We start from the raw sequence: 19,862 nt of genomic DNA, 5'->3' as shown, positions 1-19,862 counted from the left end.
GTGTGTGTGTGTGTGTGTGTGTGTGTGTGTGTGTGTGTGTGTGTGTGTGTGTGTGTGTGTGTGTGTGTGTGGCGGGGGTAGATAGAAGCAGAATGGGCCATCTCTCTTGGTTTGAGCCTTCTATTTGAACACTGACAGCAGGAGAGAGTATTTAGGCTTCCGCCGTTTTTGACAACCTATGACACACAACTGGAATGACCAGACTTACATTGCCGTAAGCAACAGAAAGAAAGGTTTTTTTCCATCTCATTTTACATTTGTAGTAGCACAAATCTGGTTCCTCGTGAGGGCAAATTCTTTGGTCAAACTGGTGAACATCACATTCAAAGAGGCCTCAAAAAGCAAGTTCCTTAATTGTTTGTCGACTAAATTAAAACCATGAAGAAAGCTTGGAACACACAGGCTTTGGTTTCATTATGTTGAATGAAGATTTTTTGGGGGGGCATTTTCAGCATTTTCAACCCAGGCCCACCGCATCGATGAGTAACACTCTATACATGGGCCCGCTCTACCAATTGAGCTCTTTGGGTGCCATATTATGTTATTTGTGATATGTTTGAAAACCACAATGGAATAAGATATATGCTAATTTGATCATCTGAAAACAGTAATGCACCTGAGTGCGTAAACAGCCACAAATAATGAGCAGATATCAGCAGAGCTGAAGCCAGAGCTCATTAGCACGCCTACCTTTCTCACACTACAAATTTCATTTAATTTATGTTTATAAAAATCATCACAGTCCAGACAACAGAGAAGACGGTAGTGCATACAAATCCATATCCATCTATGCACATGCAGTAGATGATGTGTAAAGAAAAAGATGATTAAAGAGATATGAAATGTAAGTTAATAAAGGCTTCATTCAGTCCTGTTCTATCTCCAATATTCCTTTGTGGAGTCTGATTAAACCACATAAGAGTGAATATGGGTCAATCCGAGGCCACGCTTAATCAGTCGTCCTGAAATCAGTGGCTTTAATCGATTTAAAACCCTTTATACAGAATGTCCTGATGTGAGATGTGTGAGACCCAGCTCTAGGTGTGACCGCTTCACAACAATATCACCCTGCAGGGATGAGGGTGTGTGTGTGTGTGTGTGTGTGTCAGTTTCCACACTTGTCCAGCTAGTGAGAATTATGCAATCTGTATTCTGATGATGTAAGACTGTTTGGTAATTAATTATCACGTACACACTTATTGGACTCAGCGTCACTAACCCCCCAGCTTTTGTTGCATATTTTTACAGGAGGAAAGAGAAGAGGAAGGTCATTGTTGTTTTTCTGTGTCACTGTTTAAAATACAAGCCTCACAGAGAGTTGATGTAATGAAAAGTCCATGCACACCTGGTACACAGGTGTATAGGAAATATGAAATACACATATACACATACACAACAGACACAGGTCTAGTATAGTAATAGACAATTTACTCCATATTTCCCTAATACTGATTGATGATATTGTTCTGCTATCTATATCTGTATTGTGTTATTGTTCTTTTTTATAATTTGTTTTTATTAAAGGTTATAAGAGATATGTATGCAGATACATATTTGCATATGATACTTCGTTTCTTGTCAGTTCTTTGTCACCTTCCTCAATTTGAACTTCAGTTGTTAAAATGTATTTATTTTTGCATTCGTCGTTTTGGAATTCTTTATTTTTTATTGCATACTTTGGAAGCGTATTTCTGCCAAGAAGAGAGAAAATAAGTTATTGATGATAAAAAAATATTATTATGAAATACTACATCAAAACAATGAGATTGGTGTTGTCAAGTTTGAACTTTTCTTACCATGTCATATTTTTGTCTTTGTAGAATTCAGACTTTTTTTAACACAATGAAAGGTATGTTCAGGTGGTTTACACACCTAGGATGGAGACACCATGGAAAATAACATGAACGAAATTCCTTAAGTGTACCTATTTTGAGCCAAAAACAGGAACAGTTGTTCTGTTCATGGACAATTTATGCCTGTGCCCTTTAAGTGTGACTTTCATTAGTATTCATCAATGTAAATGTGTTCACTGGGGGATTGATAAGGTGCACTGCATGGTGTTGATGCTCGTCATCCTGAAGTCTGATTGCAGCTTTGTTAGCGGTATAAGCACACAGCGGGCTGAAGAATGGAAATTAAATTTCCATGTAATACACTGTGATTTTAAGAATGTCCTTCCGTCAAAGAAAAAAGAAAGATGGCTGAGACGTTGCATTTTTGAAAGCCAACATCACTCACCAACCAGCATCATTTCTGCCACACTGAAAAGGTTCTCAGTGTAGTGTGTGTTCTGTATGATTCAGATGTCATGTCAGCCTGTCCCTGTAGCAAAGCACAGGTTTGGATGATGGAGATGCACTGAAGAGTGGATGGAACCTCTTGGCAGATGGCTCAGTTGATTGGCGCTCGGTACTCACCAAGTTCTTGGTTCTGGAGATGGAGTGAAAGAATATTTCTTACTTTAATGTGTGTGGCTGCATTCACAGTGGTTGAAAGTAACAACAAAGTGCATTTAACCAAGTACTGCAAGTACAATTTTTACTTTAGTATTTCCATTTTCTGCTAATTTAACATTTTTAATTTCAGAGGATAACATTTTTTTTTACTTCACTACATGTGTTTTACAGCTAATGTTCCTAGTCACTTTCCATACTAAAATTTTACATGAAATATGATCCGCTTATTAAATACAACCTTTGTGGCTTGTGATCTCTTAGAAAAAGCATGTGTAGTTGTGGCACCTTGTTGCATTTCAGATGTCTGAGTTGCCAGCAGTTCCACCAAAGAAAGATGGATCCGCTAAGCTTCTCAGATGGTTTTATTTAGATAACTGTTTAAGCCTAAAAGAGATGGAAGTCAAACATTTCACAACAAGCTAAATAAGAGGCTGTTTTGAAAGATTGATACAAATGTGTTTAGCAAAACGTTGTTTTTTCTTCCTTCCTCTCCCAATAGTTCCCCATTCCTCCACCTTAGAATTATCTAACAAAATTGGACCCTAGGTTGGGAACCACTGGACTAAACTACCTGTATATAAAGTAGTTAAAGCCATCTCCACCTCGAGCCGCTACAACAGTAAAATGCTACATGTGCATCAGTAATCTTATGTCACAGGGGACAATTTTCAGCAAAAGAGGAAAAGTGACTTTTGATACTTAGCTGATAAATACTGTAATATTGTACTTAAATATGGTTTTGAATGCACTTTACTTGGAATGGAGTCATTTTTACGTTGTATTGAGCTAAGTACTTTTTCCAGCACTGATTGCTACTAAAGCCTATGTCTTCCTGTAGAAAATACAATCAGTCTGACAAGCCCCCCATTGGCTGCATAGTCCACCATCTTCACATGGATGACTTGAGCGGCTGCATCATTAACTTAAGGAGCACGCACTTGGATGAGCATGGTACAAGATGTCATCAAATCTAATCTGCAACTGCAATTATTAGGGTCTTTTATCAAGTCAAAGTGCATGTATGAGTGCATGCATTAGTGCATGCTTTCGTTTTGCATGTGTGTATGTACATCTGACAGGTGTACAACTGTGTACAGATCTTGATGTAGCAAACAAAGCTGGGGGCCTTTATTTCAACAGAAAGAGTACTCCAACATTCACACATGTCACATGCTACATGAACACTCCCCACTGTCTACTGAGGGCTGGCTGGCCTGGGCCATCCTTAGCCCCTGCACTCTCCCACACCAGATGTAGGTCGCCGAGTGCTGCAGGGGGTGGGGGAATGTGTGTGTGTGTGTGTGTGGGGGGGGGGAGGTTGTGGTGTTTTGTGAACGCACGTGTAGCCTATGTCTGTATGCAAGTACAAAGGGGGGGGAGATGTGATGATTGTAGTGGATAAGTTCGTCATCAAGGACATGGCCCCCAGCACACTGTCTCCATTGCTGTCACATTGCATCGTCCCAAACAGGCTACATGAATCCTGACAGCCTGGCAGACTAGGCAGAGTGGACTCTCACTGGTCCCTCACTGAGCTCTCTCTATTGTTTTCCTTCTCTTACACTCTCCAAGTAACATGCTGCATTAACAGCTTATTAATTAAAATGTAATAGGCAATGGATTTTATAGATTTAATATTTTAAAAAAAGGCTCAAATACAAATGCTATGCCCTATGGACAAGATGAGTTCTATGATTGAGTAAGATAACTTAGCCTAATTGTTTATATATCTTTGCCAATAATTCAGTTTTACATGTACCGTCTCCTTCTCTGTCCAGCAAATCCCTGCCCTGTGAACATGCAGCAATCTGGTGTGAAGTTCCTCTAATCTAAACTGATTACAGTGGTGATCACAGCCTTCCTCACTGTGTGCCAGTTTCAGCCAACCCCCACACACTTTCTCCCTAACCTCCTCCCTCTCTTATCACCACAGCTGATTGCACTGCTGAAGTCCAAATGAAGGGTTAACGACGTCTTCCCCATGGCCATAAATAGAAACCCCAGAATTCAGGCAGCATAAAACAATGCAGTGTCTGCTTATGTTGTGTAACAGTTCGGTGGAGAAATGTGTCTAAAGTTACCATTTGTTGCCGAGATCTGCTGTGAAAGGACTGAGAAATACCAGTGCTGACATCTTTAGACGATGAGCTACATATGCCATAGCCAATGATGCATGTAGCAATAATGTATTAATGATGCACATAAATATTTCAGTTGCTTTTCACAATGTGAACTATTGTTCTTGGGCTTCTGCTGAGCCATTTACTGGGAAAGCTGCTTTCCCTCCACACAGTTGTTCTGGCCATCTGGTTAAATGTGCCATCCATTAGAGGATACATTAAAGGCTGAAACAGTGAAACTGGTAAATTCTTCACTTCTGAGCCTGAAAGCGAGAGTTTTGAAACACAATTACATCAAACTCAAATTACCTAGAGGGCACTGGTCAGGTCTGGTTGCATGGGGGCCGATTCAATCTCAATTCAGTTTCATTTATAGAGTTAAATCATAACAGGAGTTATTTCAGGACACTTTAGAGATTTAGTAGGTCTAGACAACACTCCATTTCCAATGACCCAACAATTGCCCCACCCTAAGCAAGCATTTGGTGTGACTGGTGCTGCCGGTTGGGACACAGATACACTCCGCTTGGAGAAGGAATCTTAAAACCATCACTTCTAAGACGGATTATAAGTGAAAGTTTCACCATTACAGTCTTTAAAACAAAATTGCCAAGATGTTCATGTTGACAAGTTGTGCAGTTTGGCACAGCTTTCAAACAAGAACATTTTTTTAGCGTTGCCACAAGTAAAAATGGTTACTCCAAAATAAAATGGGGGGGAAATCAAAAAGTATTTTTTAAGCAAAATTTAACAAATGAATTTGAAACAGATAGCTAGTTTGAGACCCCAATTCTAAAGCAATATGTAAATAATAATCCATGATTCCTAACCTTTTAGGCCAGGTCTTTCGGTGAACTTTAGTTGTGAGGAATTCAAAAGCAGAGTAAATTTTCCTTCCACCTCTAGGGAAGGATTTAAGCGGCCTGAAGAGGACAGAATAAGCCATATCTAACAAAAAAAGAGAGATCCCCTCGATATTGATCCAGTGCTTTATATTAATATATCCCTTTAATACTAGAATACTTAATGTTATGCTGACAAGGACTGACACTGAGCCCCATAACCTTACAAAACAAAACCCACTAATCAAGAAAATACATGTTTATTAAACACAGTTCATCTGTATCCTTAAACAATGTTGTGACACAAAAATAAAGCTGCATTACCAACAGATTTTTTCTGGAAACTCATTCACTTCTTGCAACAATACTTTACCCAAAAAGCATGTAAAGACGTAGATTAAAAACTATCTAAACACAAAAGTCCAACGTATAATGTAATAATCAAAACAGCCCATATACCTGAAATATAAGAGAAATTTTACTTTTGTCATTTTTAATGAGTGCCAGTATTGAAAACAGCAAGTATGTTGTTATCATTTCCAAAAATTGAATGAAAATGTATTATGATTAATAGGCTGAGCAATATATATTGGAAAGAATGACTGTATTTTGTAAAAGGTAAGTGGCGGTCAAACAGGATCTGTTTTCTTCTGCGTCACATTTAAGAAATAATTCTGGGAAAGATTGGACTACGTATTGTCTTTGTATTTTTAATTCTGACAAAGAAAACTGTCACAATAAAAAAGTTCTACACTATTACAATGATCGATAGCACATTATTAATATTGCTTAAACATTGTGTCTTGTACTCAGCTTATGAGACTGGAAATACGAGTCAAGAATGCAGTTTGTAAGACGGTGAATACTGTTAACACCCAATGTATTAGAGTAGAGCTCAGCGGTCATAATGTGGTCTCTGGTGATAGGAGTTGTATCCCTGGTTGGAGCTTGGAGGGCCTGACTGATACCCACTTCCATGCCCCCAGTGCCTGTCTCTGTCTCTGTCTCTGTCATGCCAGTGTTGCTGCCCACGATGTTCCCCTCCCCAACCTCGACCTCCTCCCCAACCACGACCTCGACGGTCCTGGTACCTAGATGAGACCAACACAAATTAACAATCAGCCTTCAATAACAGGTTCAAAGGATAGCATTAAAAAATACATGGAACAGTTAAAAAGATAGAAACTAAAAAGTTACACATTTTAAATCAGCAAAGAAATCTGAAAGAGCAGCTTCTTCAGAGTAAATCTACGTTCAATGCCGTTTCTCTAACCTCTTGATCCGATTAAAGAAACCAGATTTCTCCTTTACACGATGGTCACAAAATCAGGTTTGAGGACAAATTCAACCATAACATGGTTATTACTTAGGTGCATGTAAATGGAGTACTAAAGACTAATCTTGTGTCTTTAATTACGGTTTTGTTTTTTATCCTAAAGCACCTAACATCTTCTACAGAAATATGCAATCTAGATAAAACCTTTGTTTGTAACCTGAACAACTAAGCTGGGCAATATATCGATATTATATTGATATTGTGATAAGAGACTAGATATAATCTTAGATTTTGTATATGGTAATAAGGCATAAATGTTGTCTTTTCCTGGTTTAAAGGCTGTATTATAGTAAAGAGATGTACTTTTCTGAACTTACCAGACTGTTGTAACTTTTCTATTATTTGCCTTTTCCCACTTAACTATATCCCCATTACGGATAATTATTTATCAAAAACCTCATGTCAAAATTTTGTGAAAGCGCCAATAGTTACACTACAATGTGTTATTGATAGAGTAAAAAAAAAGAAATCAAATATCGCGATATTTGATTTTCTCCATCAGGTACCACCATTTCTCTTCTCCAAGAGTTGTGACAACTTTTTGAACTGTACAGCCAGTTGGACTATTTTTGGAAAAGACAGAGCCAAGAATCGTACCCTTGAATGACTAATGAGAGAGAGAAATCTCTCTTGTATCTCTCTTCCAGGTCCAATAACGGTTAGGGGGGCCTGTTAGCTAGTCCCAGATGTAGCAGTTCCCTTACCTGTCCCTGCCTCTGCTGTTTCCACCTCCACGACTCCTCCAGTCCTCGACGATGGGTGGGATGTCAGCTGGACGATTCAGATACTGCTGGTACTCTTTGTCGTCCGCTGAAAATCTGTTGGCAAACATCTCCTCGTAGTTCTTCAGGTTTTCACTGGTCTCGGCCATGCTGTAATGACAGAGGAAAAGCTAAAAAAAACACTGGACCACACAACAAAACACGGCTTGTACGGGTTATTTTGGCAGATAGCGTTACGTTTTTCTCGACGTGTCTTGTGTTTCCTAAGCTGCAAGCCAAATCCCCCACGCGGAACAACGAGTGGACATACACACGTTGCGTGTGTGTCCACGGGGTTGGAAGTGTAGTTGAACTCACACAGTTGTTCACAGGGTACTTATATTATTTGCCCCCAGTCTACTGGTGTGAACGTTGAATCTGTTCCCCAATGCCATTAGTTATACAATCACTATTAGCCATTAGCTCATGTTAGCTAAAGCACATACAATACAAAAGTTACATTAAAAATCATTTTTGCAATAGAACTGAAAGCGCACCTTTGAACCATGCGAATGATTTTTGCTTTCGTTACAAACGCAAACGACGTTTAGGAAGATGCCCCAGACCAGTACGTCGCCAAAACCCTTCCTCCAGAACAAATAAACATGTTTTAATGGTTCCGGGAGCGCACGCACCTGCCAGTGATTGATATAGCTTGTTACGTGCCAGTTGAAACAGGACCAACGGTCAATATCAAGTCGTTTAAATTCTCGTAAATTCTCGACCACCGGTCGAAAATAAACCCAAGTCATAAGGTTAATACATATTTTTAACTGAAGGTGCTAAAACCGTTAAGCCTGCTTTTTTAGGCTAATTTAGGACCAACTTCTGAAAGCCATCGAAGTCACTTAAAAACATGTAAGTGCACCTGAATTTGGGGAAACCAATCTTTGCTGTTGGTTGTTTTTTAACATTATGTTTCATTCATTTAATTGTTTTATTATTTTAATTAATTAGGTTTCGGTCCACAATTTGGGCTAAAACTTTAACTGAAACCGGTTTAGCAGGTTTTTAATGTGGGTGGCTGTGGCAGAAGCGCGAGCAGGTGGAAGCCGCTCCGTGTCGCTGCTGCTGCCCTTCACGTGAAACAATCCCGCTGGGGAGCAAGGAGGGACGTGCGTGAACTTCATCACCGCCGATTGTTTGAAGATAGCGAGGAAGAAACATTCCGATCGGGGATTTATTTGATCGCGTAGGGTAGGCTATCTGAAGAGGGGGAAAAACAAAAAGCAAAGAGGAAAAACTTCCCTATCTAAATGACTGGGGTTCAGTGAGAGAGCAAGAAAGAGAGAGCGAGAGAGCAAGAGAGAGAGCGAGCGAGAGAGAGCGAGCGAGAGAGAGAGCTTCAGACCCGTTGAATCGAGTTTACGTGCTCTCCTATTTCAGTTGTCTCTTAGCAGTAAGAGGACTTGTTCGAAGCAGGCGGTTTTACCGCTAATCATCTGCGGACTTTGACTGCGCTTTAAAACATTATTTCCTCCCAACTCGGAGCCAATAGAGCATATAAAAGGAGTTGTTCCTCAAGTCCGCGGCAATGGGGTGAGTATTCCAGAAAGCGCTGCCCTTCAGAGCGCCTCTCATGACGCCTCACCTGCACCGACTGTAATATTAGAGGCTGTGTGTGTGCGCGCGGTGAGACGGCAAACATACCTCTACAACTGTTTAGTTTACCTGTCAAGCGTCTGAATAAATTTGATTACCATTGCTGTTGTTACCAGAAGCTGGTCTGTGCGCGTTGGGAGCCGATGAAGACCCCAATGCACTCTTTTATAGAAAGATTATTTGACAATGTGGGATATTTAAGAGGTGACTTCGGTTTATCTAAGCAGCCTGCGAGATATTCGATTTCATGTGTGCTTGATGGCATATTTCTAATAATGGACTTAGTTATTGTTTTCTAGCAAAATATAGATGGGATGTTTTAATTCCTCTTAACACTTCTGCTCCCCCTCAATTTGTCTGCATGGAATATGGTTTGAATATGGATAAGGAGGCATCATATCAAAGTGGGCAGAGTAAACACTGCCCACTAATAAGGAGAGATGGTAGTCTAGAGAGAGTGTGTGCGTGCGTGTGTGTGTGTGTGTGTGTGTGTGTGTGTGTGTGTGTCTGTGTCCCCACAGGGATGGAGGTGTAGTTGCACTTCCACAGTTGTTCACAGGGCACTGTATATTATTTGTCCTCAGTCTACTGGTGTGAATGTTGACTATGTGGCCCAATTCCATTAGTTATGCAATCACTACAGTACACATCTACATACATGTAGGCTTATACTTCTGGAGTACCTACTCCTGTTTGCATTGCTTTTATTTGACTTAAAACTGCAATAAGAATTTTCAGCAACAATCCTTTACCTGAATAATTTATGTAAACGTCATGAATGCTTCCATTTGTGACATAAAGGAACCACCGATGCCACAGAGCTAGTTTCTCCTGAGCAGACATGTTTTTTTTTTCTTCTTCAATGTGTAACAAACCGGTTCATCAGTCTTGACTCTCTCAGTAGTGTTGCATGCTCACCCAGCAGGTTTGAAAGCGTGAGAGTCTGTAGTGTTGTGTGTCATGATGAAACTTCCCAGTGGACCGGCAGCAGAAGCAAGACAGCCAGTCCAAGACAGGTGGCCACACCTACTGACAGGGACATGACAGCAAGTTTCCGTTGTCCGGTTCCTTGGTTTCAGTCACTGTCAACCAGTAATGTCACTTAACAGCTAAATACTTTTTAGGAAGGCAGAGACAAACCACTCCTAGGAAATTACATCTGGCAAAGCCATTCTCTAAAGTCACTGTTCAGGTCACTAACTGGTATAGAATTTTCAATTTATGTTTATTTTCAATATCCATTATCCTTTCTTATTTTTTCGTTACATTATCAGAGCCAAAGCTAACGTCTTCAGCATTCTTGTTTGGTCTAACAAGCAGCCCCAAACCCAAAATATTAATTGGAAGATCCAGAAAACCAGCACATTTTCACATTTTAAGAAGATGGAACAATCAGATGTTTGACATTTTTGATTAAGAAATATAACGATCTTTAAATATTTGTAGATTAATTTTCTGTCAATTGACTAATCAATTAATCAGCTAATCATTTCTAGTGCTGCAACTAACAATGATTTTAATCATCGATGAACATGTGGTTACCCTTTTGACCTTAGCACACTTGTTATTCATCACTTCATTGCCACATAATTTATAAAGCACAATACTACTATAATAATATAAGTGTTAGGGCTGGGCTGTATGGAGAAAATCAGAGATCACTATTATTTACCAAGAACCCTAATGTCGATATTGTGACAAAATTGTAGGGTTGACAAAATATTTTCACAATTAGATTTAAGATAAATGTCAATAATCTGGATATAATAACTAAGTGATTAAAGGCAATTAATAGATGGAACAGTATTACGATATCCCAAATCTAAGATAATACCTAGTCTCATATCACAGTATTTATATAATATCATATATTGCCCATTCCTAGTATGTTTTAAACTATGTGTGTAGCATGTCCAATAAATCAAATACAGCCTATTTCAAGATTGCTAAATTTAAAGAGGTTGAAGAAATGTTAGCACAGACGAGTTATTTATGGGATTGTTTCTGTGCCGCCGGAACATCCGCTAGATGTCAATCACCTCCTGCTTTCTTTGTGTTGGCATTCCAAACTCCAGTCAATTTCAGAGGACTACGATTAACTGCTCCCCAGATCTCTGCAGGCTAAATCCAGACAGCTAGCTTGACTATCTGTCCAATCTGAGTTTTCTGTTTCACAACTGAAACAATTTTTGAACGAGCACATTCCAAGTTCCTTCCCTAAGGCTTTTTGGCAGAGGCTACGTTATTGCTTAGCCACTTAATTCCGCCGAAAACCATTGTGATTGTTTTAAAGAAATGACAATAAACCAGAGCGTGTTTTTCTCCTTCCCCTGATGCTCTTTGGACTAGTCAGACCTTCCTCCGCAGCGCTGTGGAGGGAGGTATGGGAACGCGACACAAAGGAAATTTTGACAGTGGAAAAGAAAGTGACGTAATTGTATTTTTAAGGACAGTTTTGCAGCTTAAGCGCTGCATCTCTAATTCCCCGAAAGCCTCTCCTTACTGAAGAAGCAGTCACACAGACAGCAACGCAATCAGCATATTGCTATTTAAAATAAGCCCCGCTCGGAGCAGCCCTGACACAGGGATAGATGATAATCTCCTAGCTGGCCAGAGAGTGACAGCTAAAGGCTTAACACTCATTGATTAGGCTGTGTGACATGTGACGTGGCAGCGGGCCTCTTGGCTGCCGAGCAGGACAGTGGACTGTAAGCCTAATCGGAGTGCATGTTCTCCGTCTGTGGAGGGGAATGTTGTAGAGGTGTAGTAGGGGAGCAGAAGCAGGCCTTGCTATTTAGGAATCATGGGTAAATGAAAGGCGATATACTGATGGCGGATTGGACGTCTCCTCACCAGATGGTTGAGGCCTTGGAGGCCATCTGCTGCCATGCTGCGCTTCTGTGGAGACTTCCTCACTTCCTTTTTCAGATTAGGTCTGATTAGGATGGACTCTGCACACTATAGGCTCAGTGTGGTGGAGGACCTGCTGTGGTTGCTGGTTTGAATCTGGCCTTGCATGTCAGTTTAATGAGCTCTACGGCATTACGTACAGTCCAGTATACTGTATAATGTCAAAACATCAATAGAAATAATGGTCATCTTTAATAATTAAACTGTGACAAAATCAAATAATTTTAAACACAGTACAATTGAAATATTTGTACATATGTTAAGTTTATAGATTAAAACCACTTTAGTTCAAATGTAGGATAACAGCTCAGGAGGGCTTGAAGCTATTAAGTAGATTAATTCTTAAATAATCTAGCTTTTCTTTTGATTAATGATTTAGTCCAGCGGTTGCAACACACAAATCACATTATGATGATGATGATTGGAATAAAATATGTTCTTCACGAATGAATGCTGGACATTCATTTCTAACATGACCTTTTCATATAACCAGATCTGTGCACCTGGTCGGTGCACCCAAGACATAAGTTTTTCATTTTCTCTCTCTGAGAGATTTGGGAGATGTTCTTTTATTACTCGGTGCCACAGAAGAAACAATTAGTTTAATGTCATCAGAACCAGCAGATAAAGTGATGACGTATAAGTGCTCTAACTCATTTGTCCTTCCCGTACTGTACTGATATTTGAGTAAGTAATGCGTTTGTCACTTAAGCCCTTTCAACACACAGAAATGCAAATTTCATGTATTAGTCAGACCACTTAGGTTAAAAATCAGCAATTTATACATATTCTGCTTGCAATATAATTATGTTAAGTAATTGATGTAGCCTAGTGATTGTCCTGCTTTAGTGCAACTGGGCCGTTGTGAATTAGACAGCACCTGAAGTGGTGGAGACTGGAGTAATGTAATGTCTTCCCTGCTTGTAGATTATGCACATCCTCCCAAAGTTGTGTCTTTTGTCAGTAAGACAAGTTTACTGCACTGTGTATTTATGTCAGGTCAGTGACAATGATGTGGTGCATTTCACTGAAAATGTCTTTTCAGGTTTGTGTTTTTCCTGGATGATTCAGAAGGGGAAATCGTAAGCTACTTACAAACAGGCCAATGACCTTAAAGTCCCACTGGCAGAGGGAGGTTGTCTCGCTAATGAAGAGATCCTATTAAAGCGTTAGTCTTATTCATATCATTGTGCCCGTGGGTTTGCCCCCGTTAGTACCTGGATGTACAGTTGTCTAGTTTATTACTCCCCTGCCCGTTTTCACATGTGAAACATTGTGTAAACAAGGGACATTGTGTGTTGATACTAGGAACTAAAGTAATCAAATCTACAGCATACTGTACATTAGTATGTTTACCGCTCTACATCTGATTTTCTACTACATTGTCGGATTCAACCCTTGCACTCATTTATCTCTGAATTTGCGTAGTTGTATTTGTTACCTCACATGTGTGATTACTGGCGCTGGTCAAGCCACATTAGGTTCACTCTCTGTAGGAACGTAAAGAATGTTGCAGTGCACGTATGTGAAGCTGCTGAGACTGCTGATCTCTGTAGGCTACGAAACCCACACAGCCTGTGTTTAACATCCGATTGTGACTAATCAATAATCTAAAGCTGCCATGTGTCTGTTTCATTCGGACGGAGAGGTAAATTGACTTTGATGGATGAGGAGATTTTGTTTTGGGGAATGGGCCTGAAGTGAATCGTTTAAAGTCAGTCAGGAATCTGGATGAGGCTGTTTTCACTCTTTAGTCAAAGATAAACGCTGCTGTTCTTCACACTTTCTCTCAGGGCACAGTGTTATCCTGCATCATCTTAAAATGTTGTCTTCAAGCAGCAGGATTATCCTTCTCTTAGCAAACTTCACTTAAACTCTTGAGAAAGCAGTGTTTGGCTAAATCACAGGTAGTGATCACGCTAACATTTTAAAGGATTTAAGAGAACATGTTTCAGGAAGGCTTAGCCATGCATCACTCACAATATGTTGCTTCTCAAAAGGTATTCTAGTGAAATTATTTAGCACACTGACATCCTCCTCAAAGTTGAAACCATAGTTGTAGGGGGCCATCAAAACTCTTTGTGAAAGAGATTAATTAAATGTTAAAGGAAAGGTTCATATTTATAGGTACAGTTTGACTTAGTCCTCAGGTATCTGGCTGTCAGTGCATTACTTAGTTTTTAATGTATTCATTTGCCGGTACACAACACGATTGCTGCATCATCAGTGTGGGTTGGCCTGGTGGGTGTTTAGGTGCACATAGGGATTGGCAGTGCAGTCCTTACTTTAACCTCCCCCCCTACACGCACACACCTGTAAATTATTTAAAGCACCAGATGGGGACAGTCAGCGGGAGAAAAAATTCAGGTTTCATAAAGTCCAAAATGTTGTCGTCTTTTTTTTTCATTTTTTTCATTTAGTAAAATCAATAAACCTAATGCTTTTTATCTCGAAAAAGCAGATCACTTGATTCCACCAACAGTTGTTTGAGTGCATCCATGTGTTAAGCAGTGGCCTTTCACTTCTTTTCCACTGCCAGTGTGAGCTGGCTCCAGACACTACTGCTGCAAAGGTCAGCATGTGTGTGTTTGTGTGTGTGTACATTTTTATGTGTATGTAAAGCAACAACAGTGATCTGTATGATGGGGTTTGTTGTTCCCAAAGCAGATGAAGACTGAGATTAGGCTTAAAAAGGACAGTGAATTTATTAGGCTTTCATTTCTGTGAGAACCATAATCCCAATGAAAGTAAAAGCTTTATTAGCTCATGAATTATCACTGCCTGCCTGTCTGCCTGTCTGTCTGACATTATTTTTCGTTCGGGACCTCAAAGTAGTGCATTAAAGTAATGCTGAACTGAATGTCCTCTGGACTACATGCTTTTGCCAGTTGCTGTACCGCATTGCAACAATGGCACCATCTGTACCCTGTTAATAGAACCTCTAGTCTTGCCATACTGCGGGAGCATGTGCTTATGTTTTAGCCAGCATTAGCAGCTTTTTGTTTGGAATAAATGTTGTAACTTTTTAAGAACATGCTCTGACGATTTGGATTTAGGCTTATCTTTTTAATCACATCCCCATGCTCTAAAAAATGCAATATTTTTAATGGTTTTGTTGCGTGTGAAAGTTTTTTTAGCTTTACCAATTAAAGTGTGTCTGTGCCACTATGTCCAGCTCAGCACCCTTGGGCCCACTTCACACATTCAGTTGAAACCCCTCATGTCATTAGGAAAATGGCCGGCCAAGAAGGGAAAGCAAATAGAGAAAATAAAAAAACCTAGTAGAAAGTCAGGATCAGGATTTGACAAGGTTAACAGAAAAAGTGTTGGACTGTAGGAAGTTTGCTAGAAAAAACTTTCTCCTGGGACCATGATTGTAACCAAGTGAGACCATGACATGTGCAGTGGAGATTAGTGATCTGTTATCATGTCAGAGAATAAACAGACCAAAATCTAACTAATTATTAATTAGAAAGGAAAAAAGTAGAGGACACCAAACACCTTGCTGAGTAGACAGACATGTCTACCTAGCATAACCAAGACAGTCAGATCAAAATTGTCAGACCAAAATCCGTGAAATCATGTCGATCAGTGGATTTACTCACAGAGGCAAAGCGACAGTTTTTGGTGTGACCATGCACCATGAATAAAACGAGGAAGAACTTAAAGAGAAGGTATCAGGGCGACTGTACATGCAGAAGATGCCAGGTCTAACCAACAAAATAAAAGGCGACAAGAAGACAAATAGAAACACTGAAACAGAAACACAGAGGCAATAAACCAACTTTTTCAAGTAGGCTATAAAGATAAGAGCGAAGCAGTGTTTGCCCAGTAAACTTCGCCCTGCCTGAAAGACACATTCACTTCACATTTCTACTTCCAGCAGGACAAGTACTTCCCCTCTGTCTCCCCATAGTCTTCATCTTTTTCATCCACTGAGTTATTGAGCTGTCCTCTCATCTCTCATCCAGCCACTCCATCTAATTATTCTTCGCTCTTGTAATTTTATAGAGAAGTATTACAACCACCTGCGCTCATCTATATTGTTATGTTTTTTACGTCCAGTGGATAATTTAAACGTGCTCGGTCCAGTCGGTAAAGCACTTTCTTTTTAGAAGTCCTCCTGTGGTGTTCTTTTTGTGTCAAGTTTGTATAAAAACTGAGAATATGAGTGTACTGCATGCAGGTGTGGTTAATTTTTTTTAACCACAAGCTGCAATTGAACACCATCCTAGAAATATGAATTTGACACTAATGATTGTAGAAGGAAAAATAAATATTAATATCTGTATGCATGCTGCTACCTTGATGCCTTATAAACAGAAAACCTTGAAAGAGGAATAGAGGACTTTCTAAACGTGTGTGTGTTTGTGTGTGTGTGAGTCATGTCCACTGTATTTTGTTTTTTCAGTCATTCAAGTGTAACAGACGGTCTGATCCTGCTCCTTCATCCCCATGTTCATGCTCTTCTGGATCACACGGGCAGTGAGCTGCTCATTGCTGGGAGGCAGATTACTTCACCCTCTTAAAGATAGATGACATGATTTGAACTTTTCCCCATCACAATTATTGTTGAGTTGTGCTTTGAGTGCTAGTTCCATTTCGGACATTTGAAAATGTTTGCAAGTTTACCTTTTAATAGATTGTATAAAAAAGGATTTGAAATCAGTAAGAAGATTTGATGTTGGTTGTGGATCAGCCATCAGACATAGCAGTACCACTAGGAAGGACAGTAATGTAAGATACTGGCTGCAATTGGTCACTGATTGAGATGACTCAGTGTTTTAGCAGTTTTAATTACCTGGTGTTCCCATGATTGGTGGAAGTCATGTTAACATAATGTTTTCCGATACAGCTGTAGTTTGCTCTACAAAGGTGACCATTGCTTTATTGCTGGTTTCATTTCAGGGTTTCAAATAAACGTTTAAAAGCTTTTTTGCCCACTTTTTGTTGGGCAAGTGCGTAAGATGTGACCAAAAGTAGCAGCATCAGGAGCTTAGAAAGAGTCCTACACACTGACATGCATGCATGCATGTTTTGTCTTAGACCTTCATTAGGTAAATTAATTAATAGAAGGGTTTTAATTAAAAGCATGATTTTCCCATTGGTGTTAATAGCTTTGGCCATCCATATAGTCCTCATATCACCCATTACTACATGTTGGGGTTGGAAGACTTTCAAACTGCTGGCTGTAATTGTCATGGTTTAATTTCAGTGTAAATGCTCCTCCTATGAAGTCGCCATGAGCACTCAGCACTGAGTAGCAAATAGGAAACAATCGCTATCAACCAAAGGGAAAAAAAGAAGAAGAAAAAAAATGTTTCTAAAATAGTTAAGATCTGTTGTGCAATCAGCTGTGCAAAAAGATCTTCTAGGAATTGAGCACATTTAGACTGATAAAGGCTAAAGAGAAGAGAAGCAATATGAAGTCATTCTCATAGGGCTTCTTGAACATGATGTTAAGAAAAAGAATCTGACCACATTTCAACGTCCACACCCCCCTGGCGCACAAGGGACATCTTCCATTAGACAACAGATGCAAGTGCATACACATTCATACAAGTGCACAGTTTCACACAAACGCTTAGATATGTGTTACTGTTGCCTACGAAAGGGGAGGGGTGTTGATGTGCTCCTGGCTTGGGGTTGCTAAGATTAAGTGTTTGTGTTACATTATCACCTGTCCCTGCGTGCTGAGACTCAAAGGACTCTGCATCTTTGGAGACACAGCACAGTGTCCCTGTCGTTGCATATTGTCTGCCTTATCTGCAGTGGTCCTTCCCTCCCATCATCCCTCTCCTCTGTCCTCTGCTCTCCAGGGAGCAGCCGATCTACACCACCAGGGCCCATGTCTTCCAAATCGACCCCACCACCAAGAAGAACTGGGTCCCTGCCAGCAAGCAGGCCGTCACTGTCTCTTATTTTTATGACAGCACACGGAACAGCTACCGCATCATCAGCGTGGATGGATCCAAGGTATACTGTGTGTGTGTGTGTGTGTGTGTGTGTGTGTGTGTGTGTGTGTGTGTGTGTGTGTGTGTGTGTGTGTGTGTGTGTGTGTGTGTGTGTGTGTGTGTGTGTGTGTGTGAGAGATACCATGTAAGAAAGAGATAAAGGGGGTGGGTTCCAGGAGAGAGGAGAAGGAAAGAAAGCGGTTTCCTTATAGCTTGTTGCCCTTCTTACACAATGCACACAACCAGCACTAGGCCAGTATTTGATAACCTGTACTGCTGAGCAGCATGCAATCTCAACATACTAACCTGCTTAAATGAGATTCCCCAAATTTACTCTGCTTGTTTAACAAACTTGACGGGGTTGTCTTAATAAACCATTTATTGATCAGCCTAGCTTGTTAACCACTGAAATATCCAGGCTAAATTTGTAGAAGTGGTGTCATTGATGGATGTTGACATCAAAATAATTTTTTTTTAGGAGAGACAGTTGAGGCTGAGGAAGAGTACTGAAAGCCAGAATTGATCATGAGGAATTTTGAAATGTATTGATGTTACATCTGCAGCTCTCATTGATCAGCTCCACCTTAACTGTCTCCTGCCTTGAGTAAAGTCACCTATGGCTAGTTGTTTTCCATCTGACTTGAAAAAGAAATTGCGAAAATTAATTTAAATCATCATTATATTATTAATAAGGATATTTTCCACCATCAATGTATATCAGGATATTGTAAATGTGTCCAAAATAACGCATAAGAGATACAACTGTTGTTCAGAGTAATGTGTTCCACAATCATAGATGACATGATGACCAATCTGTGTCCAACAACAATTTAACAATTCATTTGGTTTTTAATTACATGATTTAAATCATTGATTTTAACTGGAGCAGCAAATAATTATTGTTTTCACTGTTCATTTTTTCAGTGAACCAAATCATTTCAGTCATTCATTGTTTTAGTCTATGAAATGCCAGAAAATAATGGAAAAGGTCTCCAATCATTTAAAGTTAGTTTAAAAATATGTATAAAGCAGAGAAAAGTAGCATTTTCACAGTTAAAGAACTAACATTAGTGTCGGCTCAGCATTCATTTTTAATAAATGACCAATGCTTATTCAATAATCAAAATTGTTATTGATATATTTTGGGTTAACTTCTTTTCATTGCTAATTTTGACAGAAATTTTTAAAGAATAGGAAGAGAGAATTATATACAATTAGTACAATGACACGATTTGGCTAAAAGTCACTAAATGATGAAAACAATTATTATTCAGCCCTAATTGTAATGTTTATCAGATAAAATAAAATGTTTTTTTTCCGTTCAGGTAAATAGTGTCAAAGCAGCGCAACCTAAAACACAAAAATACATTTTGAGCATTGGCTGTATGCATTTAAAAAGCACAATTGATAAAGTATAGATAGTAAAGTAAATACAGTACATCATACAGAACTACAACTATTCATGTTTAGGGTTACACATAACATCACTTTAATGTGATTTAGCCTCATATTGCACTTTTTGGCTTTTTTCTCTTATACAACGTATGACATATATTTTTTGTGCATGTCATAGGTTTACAAAGTGTGAAAGCCCAAAGTCCACCCCAAAGGCGGTCACTATCTCCATCAGAAGACAATGTTCACAAACTGCTCCAAAGAGCTCTATTTAGTCCAGCCTTTACTTCTGTGAGAATCACCTTGATACCTTTTCTTTGGGTTCTTCACTTTGTAACACGTTATAATGCTCGCCTAGCTCCCGGCATGGCATGCCACCATACTCAGGCTTCTGACTGGCTAGTAGTGCTTTAAGATACACATGAGTTTATGTGAGGCTTACAAATATGTGTTAATATTTCAGCACAGAACAGTAACACATATATA

At 39.5% G+C, this 19,862-nt stretch overlaps 2 protein-coding genes across 4 annotated transcripts in view; one reads left to right on the top strand and one right to left on the bottom strand.

Moving 5' to 3' along the window:
- Positions 1 to 5,689: 5,689 nt before the first annotated feature.
- On the bottom strand, positions 5,690 to 8,170 carry LOC117944351 (RNA guanine-N7 methyltransferase activating subunit-like). 2 transcript variants are annotated; one of them, XM_034871081.1, is made up of 3 exons: positions 7,714 to 7,951; positions 7,459 to 7,626; positions 5,690 to 6,509 (listed from the first exon to the last, which is right to left on the bottom strand). In XM_034871081.1, exons 2-3 carry the CDS (start codon positions 7,623 to 7,625, stop codon positions 6,314 to 6,316), a joined length of 363 nt encoding a protein of 120 aa, XP_034726972.1. In that variant the 5' UTR covers position 7,626; positions 7,714 to 7,951; the 3' UTR covers positions 5,690 to 6,313. The 2 variants fall into 2 exon arrangements, with proteins under 2 accessions (XP_034726972.1, XP_034726965.1); XM_034871074.1 differs by lacking the exon at positions 7,714 to 7,951 and adding an exon at positions 8,013 to 8,170 and having other exon boundaries at positions 5,691 to 6,509.
- Positions 8,168 to 19,862, top strand: part of homer2 (homer scaffold protein 2) — a 28,672-nt gene continuing 16,977 nt past the window's right edge. The window contains exons 1-2 of one of the 2 annotated variants that reach the window (XM_034871045.1): positions 8,168 to 8,373; positions 17,847 to 18,003. In XM_034871045.1, coding sequence (XP_034726936.1) covers positions 8,372 to 8,373; positions 17,847 to 18,003 — 159 coding nt within the window. In that variant the 5' untranslated portion in view covers positions 8,168 to 8,371. Of the gene's footprint in view, positions 8,374 to 8,620; positions 9,055 to 17,846; positions 18,004 to 19,862 lie in introns of those variants that run through there. The other variant, XM_034871037.1, reaches the window with a different exon arrangement.

Source organism: Etheostoma cragini, chromosome 1, assembly GCF_013103735.1.
Source record: "Etheostoma cragini isolate CJK2018 chromosome 1, CSU_Ecrag_1.0, whole genome shotgun sequence".
Lineage (NCBI taxonomy): Eukaryota > Metazoa > Chordata > Actinopteri > Perciformes > Percidae > Etheostoma > Etheostoma cragini.
The sequence above is the reverse complement of the archived record's forward strand: the minus strand, read 5'-3'. Positions and strand labels throughout refer to the sequence as shown.